Source organism: Salmo trutta, chromosome 23 (assembly GCF_901001165.1).
Source record: "Salmo trutta chromosome 23, fSalTru1.1, whole genome shotgun sequence".
Taxonomy (NCBI): domain Eukaryota; kingdom Metazoa; phylum Chordata; class Actinopteri; order Salmoniformes; family Salmonidae; genus Salmo; species Salmo trutta.
The window spans coordinates 44,045,661-44,069,530 of NC_042979.1; the positions used below are offsets into that span (position 1 = coordinate 44,045,661).

Below are 23,870 nucleotides of genomic sequence, written 5' to 3' on the forward strand. Positions count from 1 at the left end.
CAGATAGGTACTGTAGACATCAGATAAGTACTGTAGACACCAGATAGGTACTGTAGACATCAGATAGGTACTGTAGACACCAGATAGGTACTGTAGACACCAGATAGGTACTGTAGACACCAGATAGGTACTGTAGACACCAGATAGGTACTGTAGACATCAGAGAGTCAGATAGGTAGTGTAAACACCAGATAAGTACTGTAGACACCAGATAGGTACTGTAGACACCAGAGAGTCAGATAGGTAGTGTAAACACCAGATAAGTACTGTAGACACCAGATAGTCAGATAGGTACTGTTTCTACATCTGCACTGCTTGCTGTTTGGGGTTTTAGGCTGGGTCTCTGTATAGCACTTTGGGACATCTGCTGATGTAAAAAGGGCTTTATAAATACATTTGATTGATTGATTGATTGATTGATTGATTGATTGATTGTAGACACCAGATAGTCAGATATGTACTGTAGACACCAAATTGGTAGTGTAAACACCAGATAGGTAGTGTAGACACCAGATAGGTAGTGTAGACACCAGATAGTCATATAGGTAGTGTAGACACCAGATAGTCATATAGGTAGTGTAGACACCAGATAGTCATATAGGTAGTGTAGACACCAGATAGGTAGTGTAGACACCAGATAGGTAGTGTAGACACCAGATAGGTAGTGTAGACACCAGATAGGTACTGTAGACACCAGATGGTAGTGTAGACACCAGATAGGTACTGTAGACACCAGATAGGTACTGTAGACACCAGATAGGTAGTGTAGACACCAGATAGGTAGTGTAGACACCAGATAGGTAGTGTAGGCACCAGATAGGTAGTGTAGACACCAGATAGGTAGTGTAGACACCAGATAGGTAGTGTAGACACCAGATAGGTAGTGTAGACACCAGATAGGTAGTGTAGACACCAGATAGTCATATAGGTAGTGTAAACACCAGATAGTGAGATAGGTACTATAGACACCAGATAGATAGTGTAGACACCAGATAGTCATATAGGTAGTGTAGACACCAGATAGGTAGTGTAGACACCAGATAGGTAGTGTAGACACCAGATAGGTAGTGTAGACACCAGATAGGTAGTGTAGACACCAGATAGGTACTGTAGACACCAGATAGGTAGTGTAGACACCAGATAGTGAGATAGGTACTATAGACACAAGCATAGTCTCACACGCTTGCAGACACTTTCGGTGTTGAGGGATTTTTATAATTTACGATGAGGCTTGCTAGTGTAATAAGCCTTTTGTGAAATGTTTTATTTTCATGGTTTAGGACCAAATAAAGGGTAAGAACTAGATCAAAGAAATGTCTCAACAATTTATTATATTTATTTCCCCCTTTTCATTACAGGCAGGTAAGAGAATACAGCATGCCACTGAACACATAACAATAGACGAGGAAGTACAATTCCAAATGACTGTCATACTGTGAGCTGTTGACAAAAAGGGAAACAGGAAATATACATTAGGAAATATATATTTATTCATTTTTCTACATCATACCCTGACTCACATACAATATACTAGTCACATGAAGCAAGCACTTAATCACCCATGTGCTCAGGCAGGCTAGAAAGCTCAGTGCATAAATATCATTGGTACCAAATAAACCCAGCCACGGTTTACCAAACCTAGTCCGAGACCCAGTGTGTATGTTTATCAAACCCACGTGAAACTGGTCAGTGGAAATGTACTGGTCCTATGACATCCCCTCAATGCACACTTCCAGTTCAAGCCAAGTCCTTCCCTACAACAAGGTTAGATTTTCACAATATTTAATCCAGCTGGAGTGAAATGCTGCATACGCAATGGGCTTCCCAGACCAGGACTGAAGAAAAACCGGTCCACCCCCTTCCCAGACCAGGACTGAAAGAAAACTGGTCCACCCCCTTCCCAGACCAGGACTGAAGAAAAACCGGTCCACCCCCTTCCCAGACCAGGACTGAAAGAAAACTGGTCCATCTCCCAATTCACCTTAAAGCGTCAAATCAGCAGGACAAACTATAAGGGATGGGGCTGGTGAAATGTAACCACTCAAATTCATAGACAGAGCTATGGATGCAATATATATGAGGCTATATAGTGTCTGTTGACATTTACTTTGTTTACAAACATTGGAGTAAAATAAGGTTATATTTTAGGTTCTCATGGACTGTGACAGCTGAACTAAGCTCATAAGGCATTTCCAAGTTATATTCCTCAAGAATCAATGGGTAAATATAATTCAATTATAAGTCCAAAAATAGATTAAGCAACTGCAGATTGCTCCTTTAAACCTCTTGATTCCTGTTGGTTCTCTGTCACTACTTGATGGTAGAAGTTGTCCCTAACCACAGATATCCCTACACTCAATCCTAACCTTAACCATTACATACCAAATTAACCACAGATCTAGGATCAGGTTACTCGACACCTAACTTCTATCCTTAACCACTACGAGAATATAAATCCATATCTATACCTGAGATCAGTGGATAAGGACACATTCTACCTTTTCCTTTTTGACCATGTGTGGCCTAGTCTAGACCTTGGAAAGCAAGCCAGACTCGGGGGCACTGGCCTTGATGATATTCTGGATCTCCTTGAATTTTGGGTGCTCCTTGTCGCCTACCAGCTGGAGGAGGATAGACTCACTGGTGGTGACAATGATCCCGGTGCGAGCCATTCGCTGAGAGAGATAGAAAGAGATAAAAAATAATTATGTAACCTTTATTTAAGTAAGCAAGTCAGTTAAAAACAAATTCTTATTTACAATGACGGCCTACCAAAAGGCAAAAGGCCTCCTGCGGGGACGGGGGCTAGGATTTAAAAAAATAGGACAAAACACACATCACGACGAGACACCACAACACTACATAAAGAGAGACCTAGAGACGCAGAGAGAGATGCAGAGAGAGAGAGACGCAGAGAGACAGGAGAGATACGCAGAGAAAGATGCAGAGAAAGAGAAGAGAGAGGAGAGAGAGACGCAGAGAGAGAAGAGAGAGAGAGGAGAGAGAGAGACGCAGAGAGAGAAGAGAGAGAGAAGAGAGAGAGAAGAGAGAGGAGAGAGAGACGCAGAGAGAGAAAGAGAGAGAGAAGAGAGAGGAGAGAGAGAACGCAGAGGAGAGAGAGAGAGAGAAAGAGGAGAGGATAGAGGACAGAACGAAGAGAGAAGGAGAGAGAGAGAAGAGAGAGGAGAGAGAGACGCAGAGAGAGAAAGAGAGAGAGAAGAGAGAGGAGAGAGACGCAGAGAGAGAAGAGAGAGAGAAGAGAGAGAGAGGAGAGAGACGCAGAGAGAGAAGAGAGAGAGAAGAGAGAGGAGAGAGAGACGCAGAGAGAGAAGAGAGAGAGAGAAGAGAGAGGAGAGAGAGACGCAGAGAGAGAAGAGAGAGAGAGAAGAGAGAGGAGAGAGAGACGCAGAAGAGAGAAGAGAGAGAGAGAGAGGAGAGAGAGAGACGCAGAGAGAGAAGAGAGAGAGAGAAGAGAGAGGAGAGAGAGACGCAGAGAGAGAAGAGAGAGAGAAGAGAGGAGAGAGAGACGCAGAGAGAGAAGGCAAGTACCCACTAGCACATAGTAAGAGCTGAGTCTGACTAGACGCGTGTTAATAAATACCCTGCTGCTGTAAATTATGCAATAGGTTCTTTTTAGGATGACTTTATTGTCCGTTTAGTACATGAACAATGGAAATGAGTATTTTGCATATCCCATTCTCCCTGGTAGACATACAGTACATACAGAAAGAGAGAGGTTGGGGTCAGAGCCAGAGAGAGAGCCAGAGAGAGATTGGGGTCAGACCCAGAGAGAGAGAGAGGTTGGGGTCAGAGCCAGAGAGAGGTTGGGGTCAGAGCCAGAGAGAGGTTGGGGTCAGAGCCAGAGAAAGGCTGGGGTCAGTGCCAGAGAGAGGTTGGGGTCAGAGCCAGAGAGAGAGAGAGAGAGAGAGAGGTTGTGGTCAGAGCCAGAGAGAGAGAGAGAGAGAGAGAGGTTGGGGTCAGAGCCAGAGAGAGAGAGAGAGGTTGGGGTCAGAGCCAAAGTCAGTTACAGTACAACGCCCCCAGATCAGTTTGAAGTGCCTTGCTCAAAGGCACAATGGCGGTAGGTAGAACATGGAATATTGATATATATTCATATGGTGCTGCTGCATGGTGCTGCTGCTGCTGCATGGTGCTGCTGCTGCTGCATGGTGCTGCTGTGTGGTGCTGCTGCTGCTGTGTGGTGCTGCTGCTGCTGTGTGGTGCTGCTGCAGCGTGGTGGTGTGTGGTGCTGCTGCAGCGTGGTGGTGCTGCTGCATGGTGGTGCTGCTGCGTGGTGGTGCTGCTGCGTGGTGGTGCTGCTGCGTGGTGGTGCTGCAGCGTGGGGGTGCTGCTGCAGCGTGGTGGTGCTGCTGCAGCGTGGTGGTGCTGCTGCAGCGTGGTGGTGCTGCTGCGTGGTGGTGCTGCTGCGTGGTGGTGCTGCAGCGTGGGGGTGCTGCTGCAGCGTGGGGGTGCTGCTGCAGCGTGGGGGTGCTGCTGCAGCGTGGTGGTGCTGCTGCAGCGTGGTGGTGCTGCTGCATGGTGGTGCTGCAGCGTGGGGGTGCTGCAGCGTGGGGGTGCTGCTGCATGGTGGTGCTGCAGCGTGGGGGTGCTGCTGCTGCGTGGTGGTGCTGCTGCTGCGTGGTGGTGCTGCTGCTGCGTGGGGGTGCTGCTGCTGCGTGGGGGTGCTGCTGCTGCGTGGGGGTGCTGCTGCTGCGTGGTGGTGCTGCTGCTGCGTGGGGGTGCTGCTGCTGCGTGGGGGTGCTGCTGCTGCGTGGTGGTGCTGCTGCTGCGTGGGGGTGCTGCTGCTGCGTGGTGGTGCTGCTGCTGCGTGGTGGTGCTGCTGCTGCGTGGTGGTGCTGCTGCTGCGTGGTGGTGCTGCTGCGTGGTGGTGCTGCAGCGTGGGGGTGCTGCTGCAGCGTGGGGGTGCTGCTGCAGCGTGGGGGTGCTGCTGCAGCGTGGTGGTGCTGCTGCAGCGTGGTGGTGCTGCTGCTGCATGGTGGTGCTGCAGCGTGGGGGTGCTGCTGCAGCGTGGGGGTGCTGCTGCTGCGTGGTGGTGCTGCTGCTGCGTGGTGGTGCTGCTGCTGCATGGTGGTGCTGCTGCTGCATGGTGGTGCTGCTGCTGCGTGGTGGTGCTGCTGCTGCATGGTGGTGCTGCAGCGTGGTGGTGCTGCTGCTGCGTGGTGGTGCTGCTGCTGCGTGGTGGTGCTGCTGCTGCGTGGTGGTGCTGCTGCTGCGTGGTGGTGCTGCTGCTGCGTGGTGGTGCTCTCCAACCTTTTCTTTTAGAAGAATGGCTTCATACTGTACAAAGTAAATGTCCAAGCTACTCACACTCTTCATGTATTGTTGTTGGTAGCAGGGTTGAGGTCAATTCCATTTCAATTCAGAAAGTAAACCAAATTCCAGTTCCAATTCCACATTTTCCGAACTGAAACGCATAGAATTTTTTTTTAAGTCAGTGTACTTCCTGAACTGAAATGGAATTGTTGAAATGGATCGTTGTTAGAAGCACCATCTTTCACCATGAAAACGTTGAAAATAACTTGTAGAAATGTTTTCAGCAGCATATATATTTGATGAAAATAGAGTCAAATAGCTTATTCATTCAATATCCCTTAGCTAACCTAGCAGAGCCGTCTGATTGCGATACCAATACCTGTTGCTTTTTACTTTGCAGCATTCTGTGTTCACAAATGAAATCACGTAATATCACTGATTCATTCTCATTGACAGCCTGCGAGGTACCCGACCGGTCGCCTGCGAGCTACCAGACCGGTCGCCTGCGAGCTACCCGACCGGTCGCCTGCGAGCTACCCGACCGGTCGCCTGCGAGCTACCCGACCGGTCGCCTGCGAGCTACCCGACCGGTCGCCTGCGAGCTACCCGACCGGTCGCCTGCGAGCTACCCGACCGGTCGCCTGCGAGCTACGCTACCGGTCGCCTGCGAGCTACCGGTCGCCTGCGAGCTACCATGTTGGGAGACCCCTGTGATGTTTACATGTTACACTTTCATGATATTATGCAAATATGTATATAAGGCTCCCGAGTGGCGCAGAGGTCTAAGGCACTGCATCTCAGTGCTAGAGGTGTCACAACAGACCCTGGTTCGATCCTGGGCTGTATCACAACCGGCCGTAATCGGGAGTCCCATAGGCCGGCCCACAGCGTCGTCCTGGTTAGGGGAAGGTTTGGCCTGGGTTAGGCCGTCGTTTTAAAATAAGAATTTGTTCTTAACGGACTTGCCTAGTTAAATAAAAAGGTTAAATAAAAATAAATATGAAAATATACATTTAAATAAATACATGGTAATATGATACTTACCTCCAGTGCAAACATTCTGTCCATCATACTACGGGATGAGGTGGAGTCTGCCACGATGTGCACCTCGAAACCCCTTGCTAGCAGGTCCAGGGCTGTCTGCTGGATGCACACATGGGTCTGAGACAGACAACACAGGAGGTCTGGGTTACTTCTAGGAAGAGCTATGTTCAAAGTCCTGATGACAAAATGGCTACTAATAAGGACATATCTTTGGTTATTAAGTGCATACATTCTAATTGTACAGTACTGGGATTTCACCCTCTGTTGTCCAATCAACTGTACCACTAAACTACACCCCTAGATGGTGGCAACGTGTAAGACAGTCTCCCCCTATACAATATGAGTACATTTTGGCAGATTGGATATCAATCCAATCAAAGTTTATTTGTCACGTGCGCCGAATACAACACCTTACAGTGAAATGCTTACTTACAGGCTCTAACCAATAGTGCAAAAAAAGGTATTAGGTGAACAATAGTTAAGTAAAGAAATAAAAACAACAGTAAAAAATAAAAAAACACCGGTTAGTCAGGCTGATTGAGGGAGTATGTACATGTAGATATGGTTAAAGTGACTATGCATATATGATGAACAGAGAGCAGCAGTAGCGTAAAAGAGGGGTTGGGGGGTGGTGGGTGGTGGGACACAGTGCAGATAGCCCGGTTAGCCAATGTGCGGGAGCACTGGTTGGTCGGCCCAATTGAGGTAGTACGTACATGAATGTATAGTTAAAGTGACTATGCAAATATGATAAACAGAGAGTAGCAGCAGCGTAAAAGAGGGGTTGGGGGGGGGGGCACACAATGCAAATAGTCCAGGTAGCCATTTGATTACTAGGCTCCCAAAACCACTGTGTAAACCAGTGGTTTTTAACACTGGTGTTCCTTGAGGAACTCTCAGGAGTACCGCAAAACTTTTCCTAATCTTGATATTATTATTATTTTTTAGAACATTCACTTATAAACGTGACCTGTGGAATGCACCGGGAATCTGTTTTGGGAGCCTAGTTGCGGTTAGATAAAACATTAAACGTCACATGGTTACATCTCTGTGGTTGTTTCAAGTCCAGTGTGCTCAGGCTGTTGTTACATTTGTATCATTTAAAGGGGTGTGCATTACGAGCAAAGTCATTTGTATCATTTAAAGGGGTGTGCATTACGAGCAAAGTCATTTGTATCATTTAAAGGGGTGTGCATTATAAGCAAAGTCATTTGTATCATTTAAAGGGGTGTGCATTACAAGCAAAGTCATTTGTATCATTTAAAGGGGTGTGCATTACGAGCAAAGTCATTTGTATCATTTAAAGGGGTGTGCATTACGAGCAAAGTCATTTGTATCATTTAAAGGGGTGTGCATTACAAACAAAGTCATTTGTATCATTTGAAGGGGTGTGCATTATGAGCAAAAGTCATTTGTATCATTTTACTTTGCCTGTTAAAAACATTAACACAGGCAAGTCTGATTAGGCTTAGCTGTGGCACAGCCTCTTCTACAGAAACAAATGGAGCATTGCTTTGTGTCTATGGTTTGTATCTTTAGAATGTAGAAAACCGCTCATCTCTAGCACCACAAACCGTTCAAAACTAAAAACCTACTTTACTAGACCTACATTTTTTTCTTGCTGCCATGGATTCACGGGACACTCTTAAATGGTTAAACACAAATTAATCATGAGTAAGGAACTATACTGAACAAAAACAACACGCAAAAATTTCAACGATTTCACTAAGTTACAGTTCATATAAGGAAATCAGTCAATTGAAATAAATACATTTGGCCCTAATCTATGGACTTCACATGACTGGGTAGGGGCACAGCCACGGGTGGGCATAGGTCCACACACTCGGGAGCCAGGCCCACCCACTGGGGAGCCAAGCCCAGGTAATCAGAATTAGTTTTTCCCCTGGGCTGGCGTGCTTACACGTGGTCTGTGGTTGTGAGGCCGGTTGGACTTACTGCCAAATTCTCTAAAATAACGTTGGAGGCAGCTTATGGTAGAGAAATTAACATTAAATTCTCTGGCATCAGCTCTGGTGGACATTCCTGCAGTTAGCATGCCAATTACACTCTTCCACAAAACTTGAGACATCTGTGGCATTGTGTTGTGTAACAAAACTTCACATTTTAGAGTGGCCTTTTGTTGTCCTCAGAACAAGGTGCACCTGTGTAATGATCATGCTGTTTAATCAGCTTCTTGATATGCCACACCTGTCAGGTGGATGGATTATTTTGGCAAAGGAGAAATGCTCACTAACAGGGATGTAAACAAATTAGTGCCCAACATATGAGAGAAATAAGCTTTTTGTGCGTATGAAACAATTTTTGGGATCTTTTATTTCAGCTCTTGAAACATGGGACCAACACTTTACATGTTGCACTTATATTTTTTGTTCAGTATATGAAAACTATCAAAATATTTCAAATAAACACTATTTCATCTGTTTTTTTTTTTTTTTTAAGTGTTGATCAGATGGAGGTCATTACCACTAAATAATTGAATAGGGAAATGTTAGGTGTGCAGCCGAATGTTTTATCCCTTTGAGGTGTGCCACGGTTCAAAAAAAGGTTGGGAACCGTTGGTGTAAGCAATATGGTGGGAGCTCCATCTTTCCCTACACCTATCACACCCTCTCATATCTCCACAAGTACAAACGGCGTTCAGTCTGGGAGTCGATTTGCAATTCAAGGACAGTCTCCCTCTCTCTGAACTTTACCTCCACCCCGAACAGCACCACGCTGCGGACCCCCGGCAGTTCGGCCAGGGCTGCCTCGGCCTCAGGCAGCACCATGGAGAACTTGGTCTTGGGGAACACCAGCCTGGCTGCAGTAAGGTCCATCTCCTGCACCGTGCTACCCAGGCCTTTGGGGTACTGCTCCGACACGATGACGGGAATCCCCAGGATACGAGCCCCCTGAAGCTACACAGTAGAGGGGATGGAGGGAGAGAGGGGAATATATAAATGTCATATACAGATGTAGGATCTTCATTTGAGCCAGTTTTCAACAGAAGAAAAATAATCCTGCAGGAATTATTATTGTGATATATTTTGATTTGTTTAACACTTTTTTGGTTACTACATGATTCCATACTGTGTTATTTCATAGTTTTGATGTCTTCACTATTATTCTACAATGTAGAAAATAGTAAAAATAAAGAAAAACCCTGGAATGAGTAGGTGAGTCCAAACTTTTGACTGGCACTGTACATAAATATTGTTTAAATTAAAAAGGGTGTATGAAAAGGGGCTCAATTTACCAGTCTCTGTCCCACACTGATGATGTCACCAAAGTACTTGATGGCTGGGCGGAATCTTTCCTGCATGTCACAGCAGAAGAAAACCGTGGTGGCAGGGATCAGGTTCCCCAATATTGTCACCTGCATATAAAACAAATGGATGAAAAAAAACGCTTTTAATGGAGATTCACCATTGATCATGCTTTTTTTAGTCAGAGTCCTTAATTTGAACAATAACAAAGCATCCATGATATCAAAAGTATCATTTTAACCATGTATTGACGCTTATACAGTGTTTGTTTACAAATATTGGGAGTAAAACAAGCTTATATTTTGGGTTCTGATGGGGTACGACAGTTGAACTGAGAACACGAGGCATTTCTAAGTTACATTCATAATTAAAAATAGTGTATCGTAATGTATTTATGACCATCTTTTGACCATCTTTTAACAAACATTGGACAGTAAGACTAGCCAATGGTTCCTAAGATCTAGTCGCAATGCTGCCATATCCGTCGGCACCAAGTTCTGTCTGTGTACAATAACTAAACTATTCTACTGTATCTTAGTCCGTTCCGCTCTGACATTGCTCGTCCATATGTATATAGTTTATTTTCATTCCTACTTAGATTTGTGTGTATTTGGGTATATGTTGTGCAATTTGTTAGATATTACTGCACTGTCGGAGGTAGAAGCACAAGCATTTCGCTAAACCCGCAATAACATGTGCTAGTCACGTGTACTGTATGTGACCAATAAAATGTGATGGTTACAATAGGGGTTCAATTGATATAACAAAAAAAACATTGGTGTAAAGTACTTCAAAGTACTACTTAAGTATGTTTTGGGGTATTTGTACTCCATTATTTATATTTCTAACAACTTTTATTCAACTACATTCCTAAAGAAAATAATGTACTTTTTACTCCATACATTTTCCCTGACAGCCAAAAGTACTCGTTAGATTTTGAATGCTTAGCAGGACAGGAAAATGGTCCAATTCACACAATTATCAAGACAACATCCCTGGTCATTCCTACTGCCTCTGATCTGCAGCCTCACTATACACATATGCTTCAGTTTCTAAATGATGTCTGTGTCACACCCTGATCTGTTTCATCTGTCTTTGTGCTTGTCTCCACCCCTCTCCAGGTGTTGCCCATCTTCCCCATTATCCTGTGTATTTATACCTGTGTTCTCCGTTTGTCTGTTGCCAGTTCGTCTTGTCAAGCTTACCTACATGTTTTCCGAGTTCCTGTTTTTCCTAGTCCTCCCGGTTTTGACCTCTTGCCTGCCCTGACACTAAGCCCGCCTACCTGACCGCCGACCGATACCCTTGCCCCATCTCTGGATTATTGACCCCTGCCTGGCTTGACCTGTCTCTTGCCTGCCCGTTGGACTATTAAACCATTGTTTATTCAACGTGTCTGCTTTTGGGTCTTAACTGAAACCTGATAGTCTAAGTGTTGGTGTGTCCCTGGCTATCCATAAATAAATAAATTTTAATTTGTGGCATCTGGTTTGCCTAATAAAAGGAATTTGAAATGGTTTATACTTTTACTTTTGATACTTAAGTATATTTAAAACCAAATACTTTTAGACTTTTACTCAAGTATCATTTTACTGGGCGACTCAATTTTACTTGAGTCATTTTCTATCAACTTATCTTTACTTTTACTCAAGTATGACAATGGGCTACTTTTTCCACCAATGTAAAAAACCCAGTGGTTATGGTAGTTTCACTGAACATAGAATTGGTATTAGTTGAACAGTCAATCTATTTTTATTATTTAAAATAAAAATATATATATTTAAACCTTTATTTAACTAGGCAAGTCAGTTAAGAACAAATTCTTATTTACAGTGACGGCCTACCCCGGCCAAATCCGGACGACGGCGGGCAAATTGTGCGCCGCCCTATGGGACTCCCAATCACGGCTGGATGTGATGCAGCCTGGATTTGAACCAGATACTGCAGTGATGCCTCTTGCCCTAAGATGCAGTGTCTTAGACCACTGCGCCACTCGGAATCCCGAGTGGCACATTGGTTGTTGAAAAGTGCCACTGCGAAAGACTGAATTATGAATTCTGACATGATTAGCATAAATTACACAAAATCCGTACACCAAATATGGCCGTCATAGAGCGTTGCTTTGGAATGGGTAGAGCGTTGCTTTGGAATGGGTAGAGCGTTGCCTTGGAATGGGTAGAGCGTTGCTTTGGAATGGGTAGAGCGTTGCTTTGGAATGGGTAGAGCGTTGCTTTGGAATGGGTAGAGCGTTGCTTTGGAATGGGTAGAGCGTTGCTTTGGAATGGGTAGAGCGTTGCTTTTGAATGGGTAGAGCGTTGCTTTGGAATGGGTAGAGCGTTGCTTTGGAATGGGTAGAGCGTTGCTTTGGAATGGGTAGAGCGTTGCTTTGGAATGGGTAGAGCGTTGCTTGGAATGGGTAGAGCGTTGCTTGGAATGGGTAGAGCGTTGCTTTGGAATGGGTAGAGCGTTGCTTTGGAATGGGTAGAGCGTTGCTTTGGAATGGGTAGAGCGTTGCTTTGGAATGGGTAGAGCGTTGCTTTGGAATGGGTAGAGCGTTGCTTTGGAATGGGTAGAGCGTTGCTTTGGAATGGGTAGAGCGTTGCTTTGGAATGGGTAGAGCGTTGCTTTGGAATGGGTAGAGCGTTGCTTTGGAATGGGTAGAGCGTTGCTTTGGAATGGGTAGAGCGTTGCTTTGGAATGGGTATGCCCACTTTTGTCATTCTATTTCTATGTTACTAAAGGTTCAATGGCATTGTCATCTCTAGTGGTGCCAGTGGTTCCTTCGGGGGTTCTGTTGACAGCTGCCATTGGAATCAGTGGAAAGCCTCCCAAGTATTACACAAGGGTTGTTCCTGAATGTTGGTAGCATTTCCGTCCCTTGCCTTTGCAAACAAAGATTCTTTTTTTTTTAAATGACAAATAGTTACACATCAAACATGTTTTTGTTCATACTGAACTCCCAATGGGCACACACTGGTTAAATCAACGTTGTTTCTACTTAATTTCAATGAAATTACGTTGACCCAATGTGGAATAGACGTTGAATTGAAGTCTGTGCCCAGTGGGCTGTTTATACACTGCGTGCACAATTATTAGGCAAGTGAGTATTCTGATATTATCATTATTTCTATGCACATTTTCCAACTCCAACCCATATAAACTTGAATGCTTATTGGGTTTAATCATTTTCAGGTGATATGTATTTGTGTAATGAGGGAGGGTGTGGCGAAAGTCAATAACACCTTATATCAAGGTGTGCATAATTATTATTAAAATGCCTTTCAGACAGATGCAACACTTGAAATAGCTAAACTATTGAGGTGTGACAACCGGACAATCAAACGGTTTGTTGCGAATAGTCAACTGGGGTGCAAAAAAACTAATGGAGAAGAAAAGGCGCAAATTAACTGCAAAATAATTAAACGTCAAGCTACCAGGAACCCATTATCCTCCAGCGCCACCATATTCCAGAACTGCAACCTACCTGGATTGTCGAGAAGGTGTCAAGTGCTCAGAGACATGGCCAAGGTCAAGAAGGCTGAAACAAGACCACCACTGAATAAGATTCACAAGTTGAAGCGTCAAGATTGAAAAATCTATCTTCAGGTATTTGTTTGCCCTAAGGTTTTATGGAGAGTGACTCTTGATGGACCAGATGGATGGGCCCGTGGCTAGATCAGTAATGGACACAGGGCACCACTTCGAGGCAGGCGCCAGCAAGGTGAAGGAGGAGTACTGGTATGGGCTGCTATCATTAAGGACGTGGTAGTTGGACCTTTTCGGGTTGAAGATGGACTGAAACTCAACTCCCAAACCTACTGCCAGTTTCTGGAACATTCTTTCTTCAATCAGTGGTACAGGAAGAAGTCCTCAGCATTCAAGAAGGCCATGATCTTTATGCAGGACAATGCTCCACCACCTACATCCAAGTACTCCACTGCTTGGCTAGCCAGCAAGGGCCTCATAGATGCCCGAATAATGACCAGGCCCCCTTCCTCAACTGACTTAAATCCTATTGCTTTGAACAGCATTTGGGAGGCTGTGGTTGCTGCTTCAGCGAAAGTTGATCGTGAACAGATCAAGAAACTGACAGACTCCATGGATGGAAGGCTCATGGCAGTTATTGAAAATAAGGGTGGCTATATTGGTCACTGAATATTTTTGATATGCCAAAAATTGTATTTAATTGTCATTTTGTGTTACTTATTTGTTACACTTACTCTAAAAATTGTGAATAAACAAGTGAGTTGGGAGAAATTATTTTTGTAATTTAGGTCCCTAATAATTGTGCACACTAAAAGTTGCCTAATAAATTGTGCACACATATATTCCTCTGAGAAAGACAAAACTCACTTTTCCTTTGTTAAACATTCAGGTTTGAGTTTCAATAACATTTTGGATTGACGGACAGCATTGTGTTTGTTCAACAATAAAAATGAATCCTGAGGAATACAATTTGCCTAATAATTGTTCATGCAGTGTGTACGATCAAACATTATGCTATAAAACGTATGCATTGTATAAAGGACTTAGGGTAAGCAAATTGGCTTGTCCCTGTAGTGATGTGTAGCGTTGTAGTGACACGTTTTGGGGATTTAGAGATATCTTTCAATTGTTTGTAATGCTAGGAAGTGAAAAGTATGTAATATATTGTATAGACCAATGAAAACAAAGGCGAATATTAAAATACCACTACCTCAGTTTCATGAACTTTGGCGTTTAGCGCCTTGAAAATCATCCATTATTAAAGATATACAAGAACCATACGTTTTTTTCCCCCAGAATGCCATGCCCAAATGCCACCGCAATTCAGAACGACCCACATCCCATTTTTGTCAGTCACACTACAATTACAGCTTTGATGGTTTACAATGGCAACTTCTGCACATCATTTTTAGGCAATATTGTTGGTGTTTGAAGCCCTACCTACTACTCAAAAGTAAATATTATGCATTTTGTATGATTACTTAGCTCAGGCTACTACAGTATTAGTGATACACAAATACAAGATACATAGTGATAATGATACAAGTCTACGTTTGTTTTGGCCAGTTCACACTAAATAAGGTGTATTGGTAAAATAGCCTACTGTAGCCAAATGAAATGATTAATTTCCCTTATACAGTAACTTATGTATAAAGCTATATTAGTAGACTCCAAGGCTTCGATTTTTACAGTAGAAGAATGACGTTAAATTAATAATTACGCCAAGTTTATAATGTCCATGCACCTCTCTTCACTAACACCTACTGTACAGTACAGTACAGTAAAGACTTTCTAATTATGTCAACTAATTCAATATACATCTAATAAATATGAAATATGGCAGCCTAAATGAAATACTGTAATGAATGTTGGATGATAGCTAGTATTTCTCTTTACCATTTTGGAACAAACATGTAGGCTACAAGAAATGAGGCATTTGTGACAGCGACCGTATTACTGACAAGTAGGCCAAGCTACAAAGTATCGCAGTGAACCGTTTTCAACTCAGTCTCTATGAAACCAATTCCATTTGTCAAAGTACTGTAAGTTAGTAGGTTTTGACTTAATGGGCGATAATGTGCATCATTATATACAACATTTGCAATGAAAAACCGAAACGGTAGAATCTTACATCCGTTTCCAAAGGTACAAATCGTAGCTTGCATTTCTCAGATATGATGAATCCTTTCGGCAAATCAATGTACTGTGCCCACTCGTCCGAATACAATTGAATCATGAATTTACGATGGAGGTCAATTTGGCGTCCGTAGAGTGACAAAAACTTTTGAATAAGCACTTCATATCCAGAACCGACAGGCACAGAGGACGGCCGCGAGAACGCCGAAAATGAAAGCAAAACAGGGACATGATTGTTGTTGCTGTGACCGTCCGCCATGATTCCAGGAGCTGTGTGTCGCCTGAATGCGTGCAGAAGCGTTCAGAGCCGCAACTGTGCAGAATCTACAAAAGCGATCGGTAGAACAGATAGGTCTTTATTGTAGACCGGAAGAGTAGCCTAGTGTCTATACATTCCATTTCTATCTGCGACGTTGTGTTATTATGTTGTACTCTGCGCTGAATATGGCTCAAATATCTCAACCTTATACTATTGACTTATCGAATGTTTCCTTTAATTTTATTTTGTTTTCCTTCCTCAAAATTAGAGTTGAATTTTATCTGAATTTGCATGTGACATTATTGTAGGCTCACAGTAATATCTAAGTACTTCCCAAGAGGATAATTGTACTTTTATTTTTAATCCAACTCATTGACGGCTTGATGATTAGTTGACAAGTTAAATCAGGTGTGTTTGTCCAAGGTTACAACAAAAATGTGTACTGTTGGGGTTACTGGAGGACTGGAGTTGGGAAACACTGCCCTACATAATGTGTACTGTAGGGGTTACTGGAGGACTGGAGTTGGGAAACACTGCCCTACATAATGTGTACTGTAGGGGTTACTGGAGGACTGGAGTTGGGAAACACTGCCCTACATAATGTGTACTGTAGGGGTTACTGGAGGACTGGAGTTGGGAAACACTGCCCTACATAATGTGTACTGTAGGGGTTACTGGAGGACTGGAGTTGGGGAAACACTGCCCTACATAATGTGTACTGTTGGGGTTACTGGAGGACTGGAGTTGGGAAACACTGCCCTACATAATGTGTACTGTAGGGGTTACTGGAGGACTGGAGTTGGGAAACACTGCCCTACATAATGTGTACTGTAGGGGTTACTGGAGGACTGGAGTTGGGAAACACTGCCCTACATAATGTGTACTGTTGGGGTTACTGGAGGACTGGAGTTGGGAAACACTGCCCTACATAATGTGTACTGTAGGGGTTACTGGAGGACTGGAGTTGGGAAACACTGCCCTACATAATGTGTACTGTAGGGGTTACTGGAGGACTGGAGTTGGGAAACACTGCCCTACATAATGTGTACTGTAGGGGTTACTGGAGGACTGGAGTTGGGAAACACTGCCCTACATAATGTGTACTGTTGGGGTTACTGGAGGACTGGAGTTGAGAAACACTGCCCTACATAATGTGTACTGTAGGGGTTACTGGAGGACTGGAGTTGGGAAACACTGCCCTACATAATGTGTACTGTAGGGGTTACTGGAGGACTGGAGTTGGGAAACACTGCCCTACATAATGTGTACTGTTGGGGTTACTGGAGGACTGGAGTTGGGAAACACTGCCCTACATAATGTGTACTGTAGGGGTTACTGGAGGACTGGAGTTGGGAAACACTGCCCTACATAATGTGTACTGTAGGGGTTACTGGAGGACTGGAGTTGGGAAACACTGCCCTACATAATGTGTACTGTAGGGGTTACTGGAGGACTGGAGTTGGGAAACACTGCCCTACATAATGTGTACTGTAGGGGTTACTGGAGGACTGGAGTTGGGAAACACTGCCCTACATAATGTGTACTGTAGGGGTTACTGGAGGACTGGAGTTGGGGAAACACTGCCCTACATAATGTGTACTGTTGGGGTTACTGGAGGACTGGAGTTGGGAAACACTGCCCTACATAATGTGTACTGTTGGGGTTACTGGAGGACTGGAGTTGGGAAACACTGCCCTACATAATGTGTACTGTAGGGGTTACTGGAGGACTGGAGTTAGGAAACACTGCCCTACATAATGTGTACTGTAGGGGTTACTGGAGGACTGGAGTTGGGAAACACTGCCCTACATAATGTGTACTGTAGGGGTTACTGGAGGACTGGAGTTGGGAAACACTGCCCTACATAATGTGTACTGTAGGGGTTACTGGAGGACTGGAGTTGGGAAACACTGCCCTACATAATGTGTACTGTAGGGGTTACTGGAGGACTGGAGTTGGGAAACACTGCCCTACATAATGTGTACTGTAGGGGTTACTGGAGGACTGGAGTTGGGGAAACACTGCCCTACATAATGTGTACTGTTGGGGTTACTGGAGGACTGGAGTTGGGAAACACTGCCCTACATAATGTGTACTGTAGGGGTTACTGGAGGACTGGAGTTGGGAAACACTGCCCTACATAATGTGTACTGTAGGGGTTACTGGAGGACTGGAGTTGGGGAAACACTGCCCTACATAATGTGTACTGTTGGGGTTACTGGAGGACTGGAGTTGGGAAACACTGCCCTACATAATGTGTACTGTAGGGGTTACTGGAGGACTGGAGTTGGGAAACACTGCCCTACATAATGTGTACTGTAGGGGTTACTGGAGGACTGGAGTTGGGAAACACTGCCCTACATAATGTGTACTGTAGGGGTTACTGGAGGACTGGAGTTGGGAAACACTGCCCTACATAATGTGTACTGTAGGGGTTACTGGAGGACTGGAGTTAGGAAACACTGCCCTACATAATGTGTACTGTAGGGGTTACTGGAGGACTGGAGTTGGGAAACACTGCCCTACATAATGTGTACTGTAGGGGTTACTGGAGGACTGGAGTTGGGAAACACTGCCCTACATAATGTGTACTGTCGGGGTTACTGGAGGACTGGAGTTGGGAAACACTGCCCTACATAATGTGTACTGTAGGGGTTACTGGAGGACTGGAGTTGGGAAACACTGCCCTACATAATGTGTACTGTAGGGGTTACTGGAGGACTGGAGTTGGGAAACACTGCCCTACATAATGTGTACTGTTGGGGTTACTGGAGGACTGGAGTTGGGAAACACTGCCCTACATAATGTGTACTGTAGGGGTTACTGGAGGACTGGAGTTGGGAAACACTGCCCTACATAATGTGTACTGTAGGGGTTACTGGAGGACTGGAGTTGGGAAACACTGCCCTACATAATGTGTACTGTAGGGGTTACTGGAGGACTGGAGTTGGGAAACACTGCCCTACATAATGTGTACTGTAGGGGTTACTGGAGGACTGGAGTTGGGGAAACACTGCCCTACATAATGTGTACTGTTGGGGTTACTGGAGGACTGGAGTTGGGAAACACTGCCCTACATAATGTGTACTGTTGGGGTTACTGGAGGACTGGAGTTGGGAAACACTGCCCTACATAATGTGTACTGTAGGGGTTACTGGAGGACTGGAGTTGGGAAACACTGCCCTACATAATGTGTACTGTAGGGGTTACTGGAGGACTGGAGTTGGGAAACACTGCCCTACATAATGTGTACTGTAGGGGTTACTGGAGGACTGGAGTTGGGAAACACTGCCCTACATAATGTGTACTGTAGGGGTTACTGGAGGACTGGAGTTGGGAAACACTGCCCTACATAATGTGTACTGTAGGGGTTACTGGAGGACTGGAGTTGGGAAACACTGGTCAGTAGGGTAAACATTTACACCTTATGCAGTGTTCTAAAAAACATCAAATTAAGAAGTGCAGATCTGTCTTCTATGACCGTTCCGTTCTCTAATCTGTCTTCTATGACCGTTCCGTTTTCTAATCTGGGTTGATGAAAGTGTATTGTCTGCATTTTTATCTGCTGTCTGTCTGCCACCTCTAATATTCAACCAATCAGTGAATAGGCTAGCCCATATCAAGACGCTTCGGTACAGATTGTCATACTTCAGACCACTTGGTCATTTTCTATAGTCTGAGTGCCAGTCTGTTTGTGCTGTCATGCCAAAACAATGACAGCAATGTAATTGGCAAGAGCACATCTGACCAGGCTAAATTTAGTGAACTGTCTGATTCAATGAAGACTAACAAAACAAGATTAAATAGTTAGTGAGTCCTCAAATGATGTCATCCATTTCTAAATAAATGATGTGCTAACCAAAGTTCTATTTTTGTTTTTATTAAAAAGCGTTACTAATAAATCACACAGAACAGGTAAAACCACACATTCGTCATTTTTAAACTTTTAATAATTCTTCCATGTCATATTCACAATGGCACAGACTATTCCTGTAATCAGCTAGGCTAAATATGTGTTCTAAAACTGTTAATGAAGGCTTCAATGATGACAATGGAAAACACAAATACAGTATATCCACATGCGCCACTGTTGGACCTCAATGGGTTAAAAACCCAAGACAGCAGCTTGCAAGGTCCTCCCAGTGCACACAGTAAAAGTACCCTGAGAGAATCAACACAACAGCTAGTACCACTTAAAAGCAGCTATAACGCTTTATTACTTGTAAGAATGCATCAGTCTTGTTTTAAAAGCCTGTAATACGTCTCTCTATGTATCATGTTTTCAATTGACTGAAATTTGAGATGATCATTATGAGGTAAGACCTTATCAGGGGGGAGGTCATACATGCTTATAACATGTTTTACAATGCATTATAAACCACATCGTAATGCATTCAACATAACTGTCAGCGTTAAGTAGTGTTAATGAATAGCTTTTACACACAGACATTAACAGACTGTCAGATCACTGGCTATTTACTGTTGTATGCCTCAGACACTAGCTGTTAATGGAAAATGTACAGGCATATTTTCCATTTTGGAAAGATGGGTTTCGGGTAAAAGCAAAGATGACAAATTACTATAATATGGAGTGATATTATTGCCACCAGAAATTGAATCTGAATTGAATCATATTGAATTTGTATAAGGAAATTGAGTCATATTGAATTTGTATAAGGAAATTGAATCATATTGAATTTGTATAAGGAAATTGAATCTGATGGCACAAGTATCACTATAAGTGTCTGAAGGAAAAGTTGAAAATGGTGGTCCATATAACTCTGAAATTTGCATTTGAAAGTCTTGATGCATCTGGCACACACACACACACACACACAGGACACACACTCACCCAAATTAAATACTATCAAATTAAAATGATAACAAATGCTGTTAAACACCATTTGACCAAATATTCAACATTTTAAATAATCAAAGTGAAATAAACGTGTTTTGCTGTCCAAACAGGAAAGTAAAACAAGAGGAATCAGTGAAGCTAAAAAGCTGTGATTTTCACACACTGCGCAAATTAACTTCATTGCAATCATTCATCGTGCTTAAATTATATTATAATCCTAGCTAGGTTAATCATAAGGACTTGACATCCTCAATGAATTCAACATTTCTGACATTGTAAACTACAGTCTTCTTCAACAAAACATAGTTCAAATAGCTGTACAAATTAACAATATTTAAACATAGAAAACTCTTAAACAAAGGGCTGAATTCAGTCAAACCTGCCTTAGCCTCAAACCTGCCTTAGTAAATAGAGACACTGCATAAATGAGGCTAACTACCCAGATGCCTAATTACAAAGCTAGGAGCATCTACTTATAAGAGGTGGCCTGCTTGTTATTTTACTAGCCTGGTCCCAGACCCGTTGTCTCCTCCTATAGCCTGGTCCCAGATCTGTTGTCTCCTCCTATAGCCTGGTCCCAGACCCGTTGTCTCCTTCTATAGCCTGGTCCCAGATCTGTTGTTTCCTTCTATAGCCTGGTCCCAGACCCGTTGTCTCCTTCTATAGCCTGGTCCCAGATCTGTTGTTTCCTTCTATAGCCTGGTCCCAGACCCGTTGTCTCCTCCTATAGCCTGGTCCCAGACCCGTTGTCTCCTCCTATAGCCTGGTCCCAGACCCGTTGTTTCCTTCTATAGCCTGGTCTCAGACCCGTTGTCTCCTCCTATAGCCTGGTCCCAGATCTGTTGTTTCCTTCTATAGCCTGGTCCCAGACCCGTGGTCTCCTTCTATAGCCTGGTCCCAGACCCGTTGTCTCCTTCTATAGCCTGGTCCCAGACCCGTTGTCTCCTTCTATAGCCTGGTCCCAGACTCGTTGTCTCCTTCTATAGCCTGGTCTCAGACCCGTTGTCTCCTCCTATAGCCTGGTCCCAGACCCGTTGTCTCCTCCTATAGCCTGGTCCCAGACCCGTTGTCTCCTTCTGTAGCCTGGTCCCAGACTCGTTGTCTCCTTCTGTAGCCTGGTCCCAGACTCGTTGTCTCCTTCTGTAGCCTGGTCCCAGACTCGTTGTCTCCTTCTGTAGCCTGGTCCAGATCCGTTTGTGCTCTTGCCAACTCCATTGCAAGTCAAATATGACAAGCATTGGCATGACAATGGCTGACAAGGAGTTGGCATGACAATGGCTGACAAGGAGTTGGCATGATAGCACCAACAGAATGGCCCTCAGGCTAGTATTTTACAGTACCAGAACCACGTTATTTTATTGAGGGGATAAGGCATGTTGATAAGGCATTAACAGTGGTTTGACTGAATTGGACCCTTAAAGGATCCCTGACAAGCTTCTCAGCTATCATTTGACAGTAAATATAATCAGTTTGCATCACATCCAGACCTGGGTTCAAATAGTATTTGTTTTCTTGAGCTGGTCTTACAATGGAACCACTGGAACAAATCCAAAAGTACAAGTAAGGAAATAAAGACTACTTGGACCTGGGTCTGGTTACATTTCAGAGTAACACAAGATGGTAATGACTAACTGGCAAACTGTTGAAGACATGACATAATGCCCTTAATTAACTAGTGCTGTGCCAGTGGACTGTACTATATCTCAACACCGTTACTGGAGGACACCTAACAAACATACGTTTGGGAAGCACACCTACTTTGGTTTAAATTATGAGCCTTAACTATATGTATACAACATTTTTAAATCAGAATTACTACTATTTGTAACAAAGCATATGGACCGTTTCTGATATTAAAAGTTCATATCTACGTTGGTTAGTGTAGTAGGTCAGAACGAAGAATTTTGGGTGACCAGAATGTGGTCATCAGCGCCTCAAACACACGACGCCTCTATTTAGTCTGCCATTTGTCTTTATTTCAAGGAGGAACTAGTGACACCCCATCCGCAAATTAAATTGGCACAGACGGACAGTGGAAGTGCTGATTGTCGAGGTTCACTGGTCTCAAGTCAATTTAGCCTTCTCAGCTGAACTGTCTTGACAATAGATCTAGAAACCAGAGAGGGAAACAGGCACCCCACAATAACTCAGCAAGTTTTTTAATTTTTATTATTATATATATTTTTAAAATCTGATGAGGCACAATTTAACCCCCCCCACCCGAGGGTATTTGATGTCTCAATGTTCCATCAAGGTCAACAATATAAGACTGCCCCCCCCCCCACCATTCATTACTAACCCACTCTGTTGATCCCGGCCACTCATACGAGACAATTTCATACATTATACACAATTAAGAATGGACCCAATTGACAGTCTCTCGGTCCCTCTTGGAAACAGCACAACTATGCTGCCACCGTCTCAGTGAACCAAATCTATTGGTGGTTTTAGCTACGGTTTACCACTATAGCTTCCGCTCGCCAGCCACAATACTGCCGTACAGCGTGTTCGTGAGGGGAACGTAGCTTTTCTCTGAGTAATCCAGGAAATAGAGCGGGTTGCAGCTTGTTGAAGGGTTGAATCCGCTCTCCACTAGATTGAATTTCTGCTGCTTGAAGGTTCCCGTCATTTCCATTGATTCCTACAACATAGAAGTATAAGATGTGATGGTACTCTTTCATTATTCCATATACTGATCTGTATTCTCTGTGTGAATGGTTTTATGATTATTTTTCAATGACCCAAACAGAAGATAACTTTCACAATCTAAATTGTACAATTACACTTTAGGCTAAAATAATTATTTGACAACTTGGCAAGCAATATTCAAACTCTGACATATTCATCTGTTGATAATCATTTATTACACAAACCAAACCGCTGAATAATATTTACATAAAAGCTTAACTATACAACCCGTCAAAACCTTGCTTTCAATTACAAAACAATATAAATGTAATCAGAATTTCATTTTACTTCCTGAATTGAAATGGTATTGACCCCAACCCTGGTAAGATCTGCATGGAAGTATATTTTCTGGGCGATTTAAATATTGACAGGCTATCATCAAGCTGCCCACTCAGGAAACAAACTTCAAACTGTAACCAGTGCCTGCAACCTGGATCAGGTTGTCAGTCAACCTACCAGGGTTTTTACAAACAGCACAGGAATTAAATCATCAATATGTATTGATCACATTTTTACTAACGCTGCAGATATTTGCTTTAAAGCAGTATCTGAAACCATAGGATGTAGTGATCACAATATAATAGCCATATCTAGGAAAACCAAAGTTCCAAAGGCAGTGCCTAATATAGCGTATAAGAGGTCATACAATAACTTTTGTAATGATTCATATGTTGATGATGTAAAAAAAATATTTGCTGGTCTGTGGTGTGTAATGACGAGCAACCAGACGTCGCACTTGACGCATTTATGAAACTGCTTATTCCAGTTACTAATAAGCACGCAACCATTAAGAAAATGACTAACAACTGAATTGAAAAATGATTTAGTTGAGAGGGATGAGGCAAAAGGTATGGCAATT

The 23,870-nt window shown here is 43.6% G+C and overlaps 2 protein-coding genes across 4 annotated transcripts in view; both read right to left on the reverse strand.

Moving 5' to 3' along the window:
- Positions 1-1,307: 1,307 nt before the first annotated feature.
- On the reverse strand, positions 1,308-15,530 carry isoc1 (isochorismatase domain containing 1). 2 transcript variants are annotated; one of them, XM_029710476.1, is made up of 6 exons: positions 15,202-15,530; positions 9,575-9,694; positions 9,033-9,236; positions 6,319-6,435; positions 2,499-2,675; positions 1,308-1,440 (listed from the first exon to the last, which is right to left on the reverse strand). In XM_029710476.1, the coding sequence occupies exons 1-5, from the start codon at positions 15,463-15,465 to the stop codon at positions 2,529-2,531; spliced, it is 852 nt and encodes a 283-aa protein (XP_029566336.1). In that variant the 5' UTR covers positions 15,466-15,530; the 3' UTR covers positions 1,308-1,440; positions 2,499-2,528. The 2 variants fall into 2 exon arrangements, with proteins under 2 accessions (XP_029566336.1, XP_029566334.1); XM_029710474.1 differs by having other exon boundaries at positions 1,312-2,675.
- Positions 15,531-21,657: 6,127 nt separating this feature from the next.
- slc27a6 (solute carrier family 27 member 6) overlaps positions 21,658-23,870 on the reverse strand; it is a 38,470-nt gene continuing 36,257 nt past the window's right edge. For both annotated transcript variants that reach the window (XM_029710477.1, XM_029710478.1), the window contains one exon: positions 21,658-22,964. In XM_029710477.1, the coding sequence (XP_029566337.1) occupies positions 22,788-22,964 (177 nt within the window). In that variant the 3' untranslated portion in view covers positions 21,658-22,787. The remainder of the gene's footprint in view (positions 22,965-23,870) is intronic.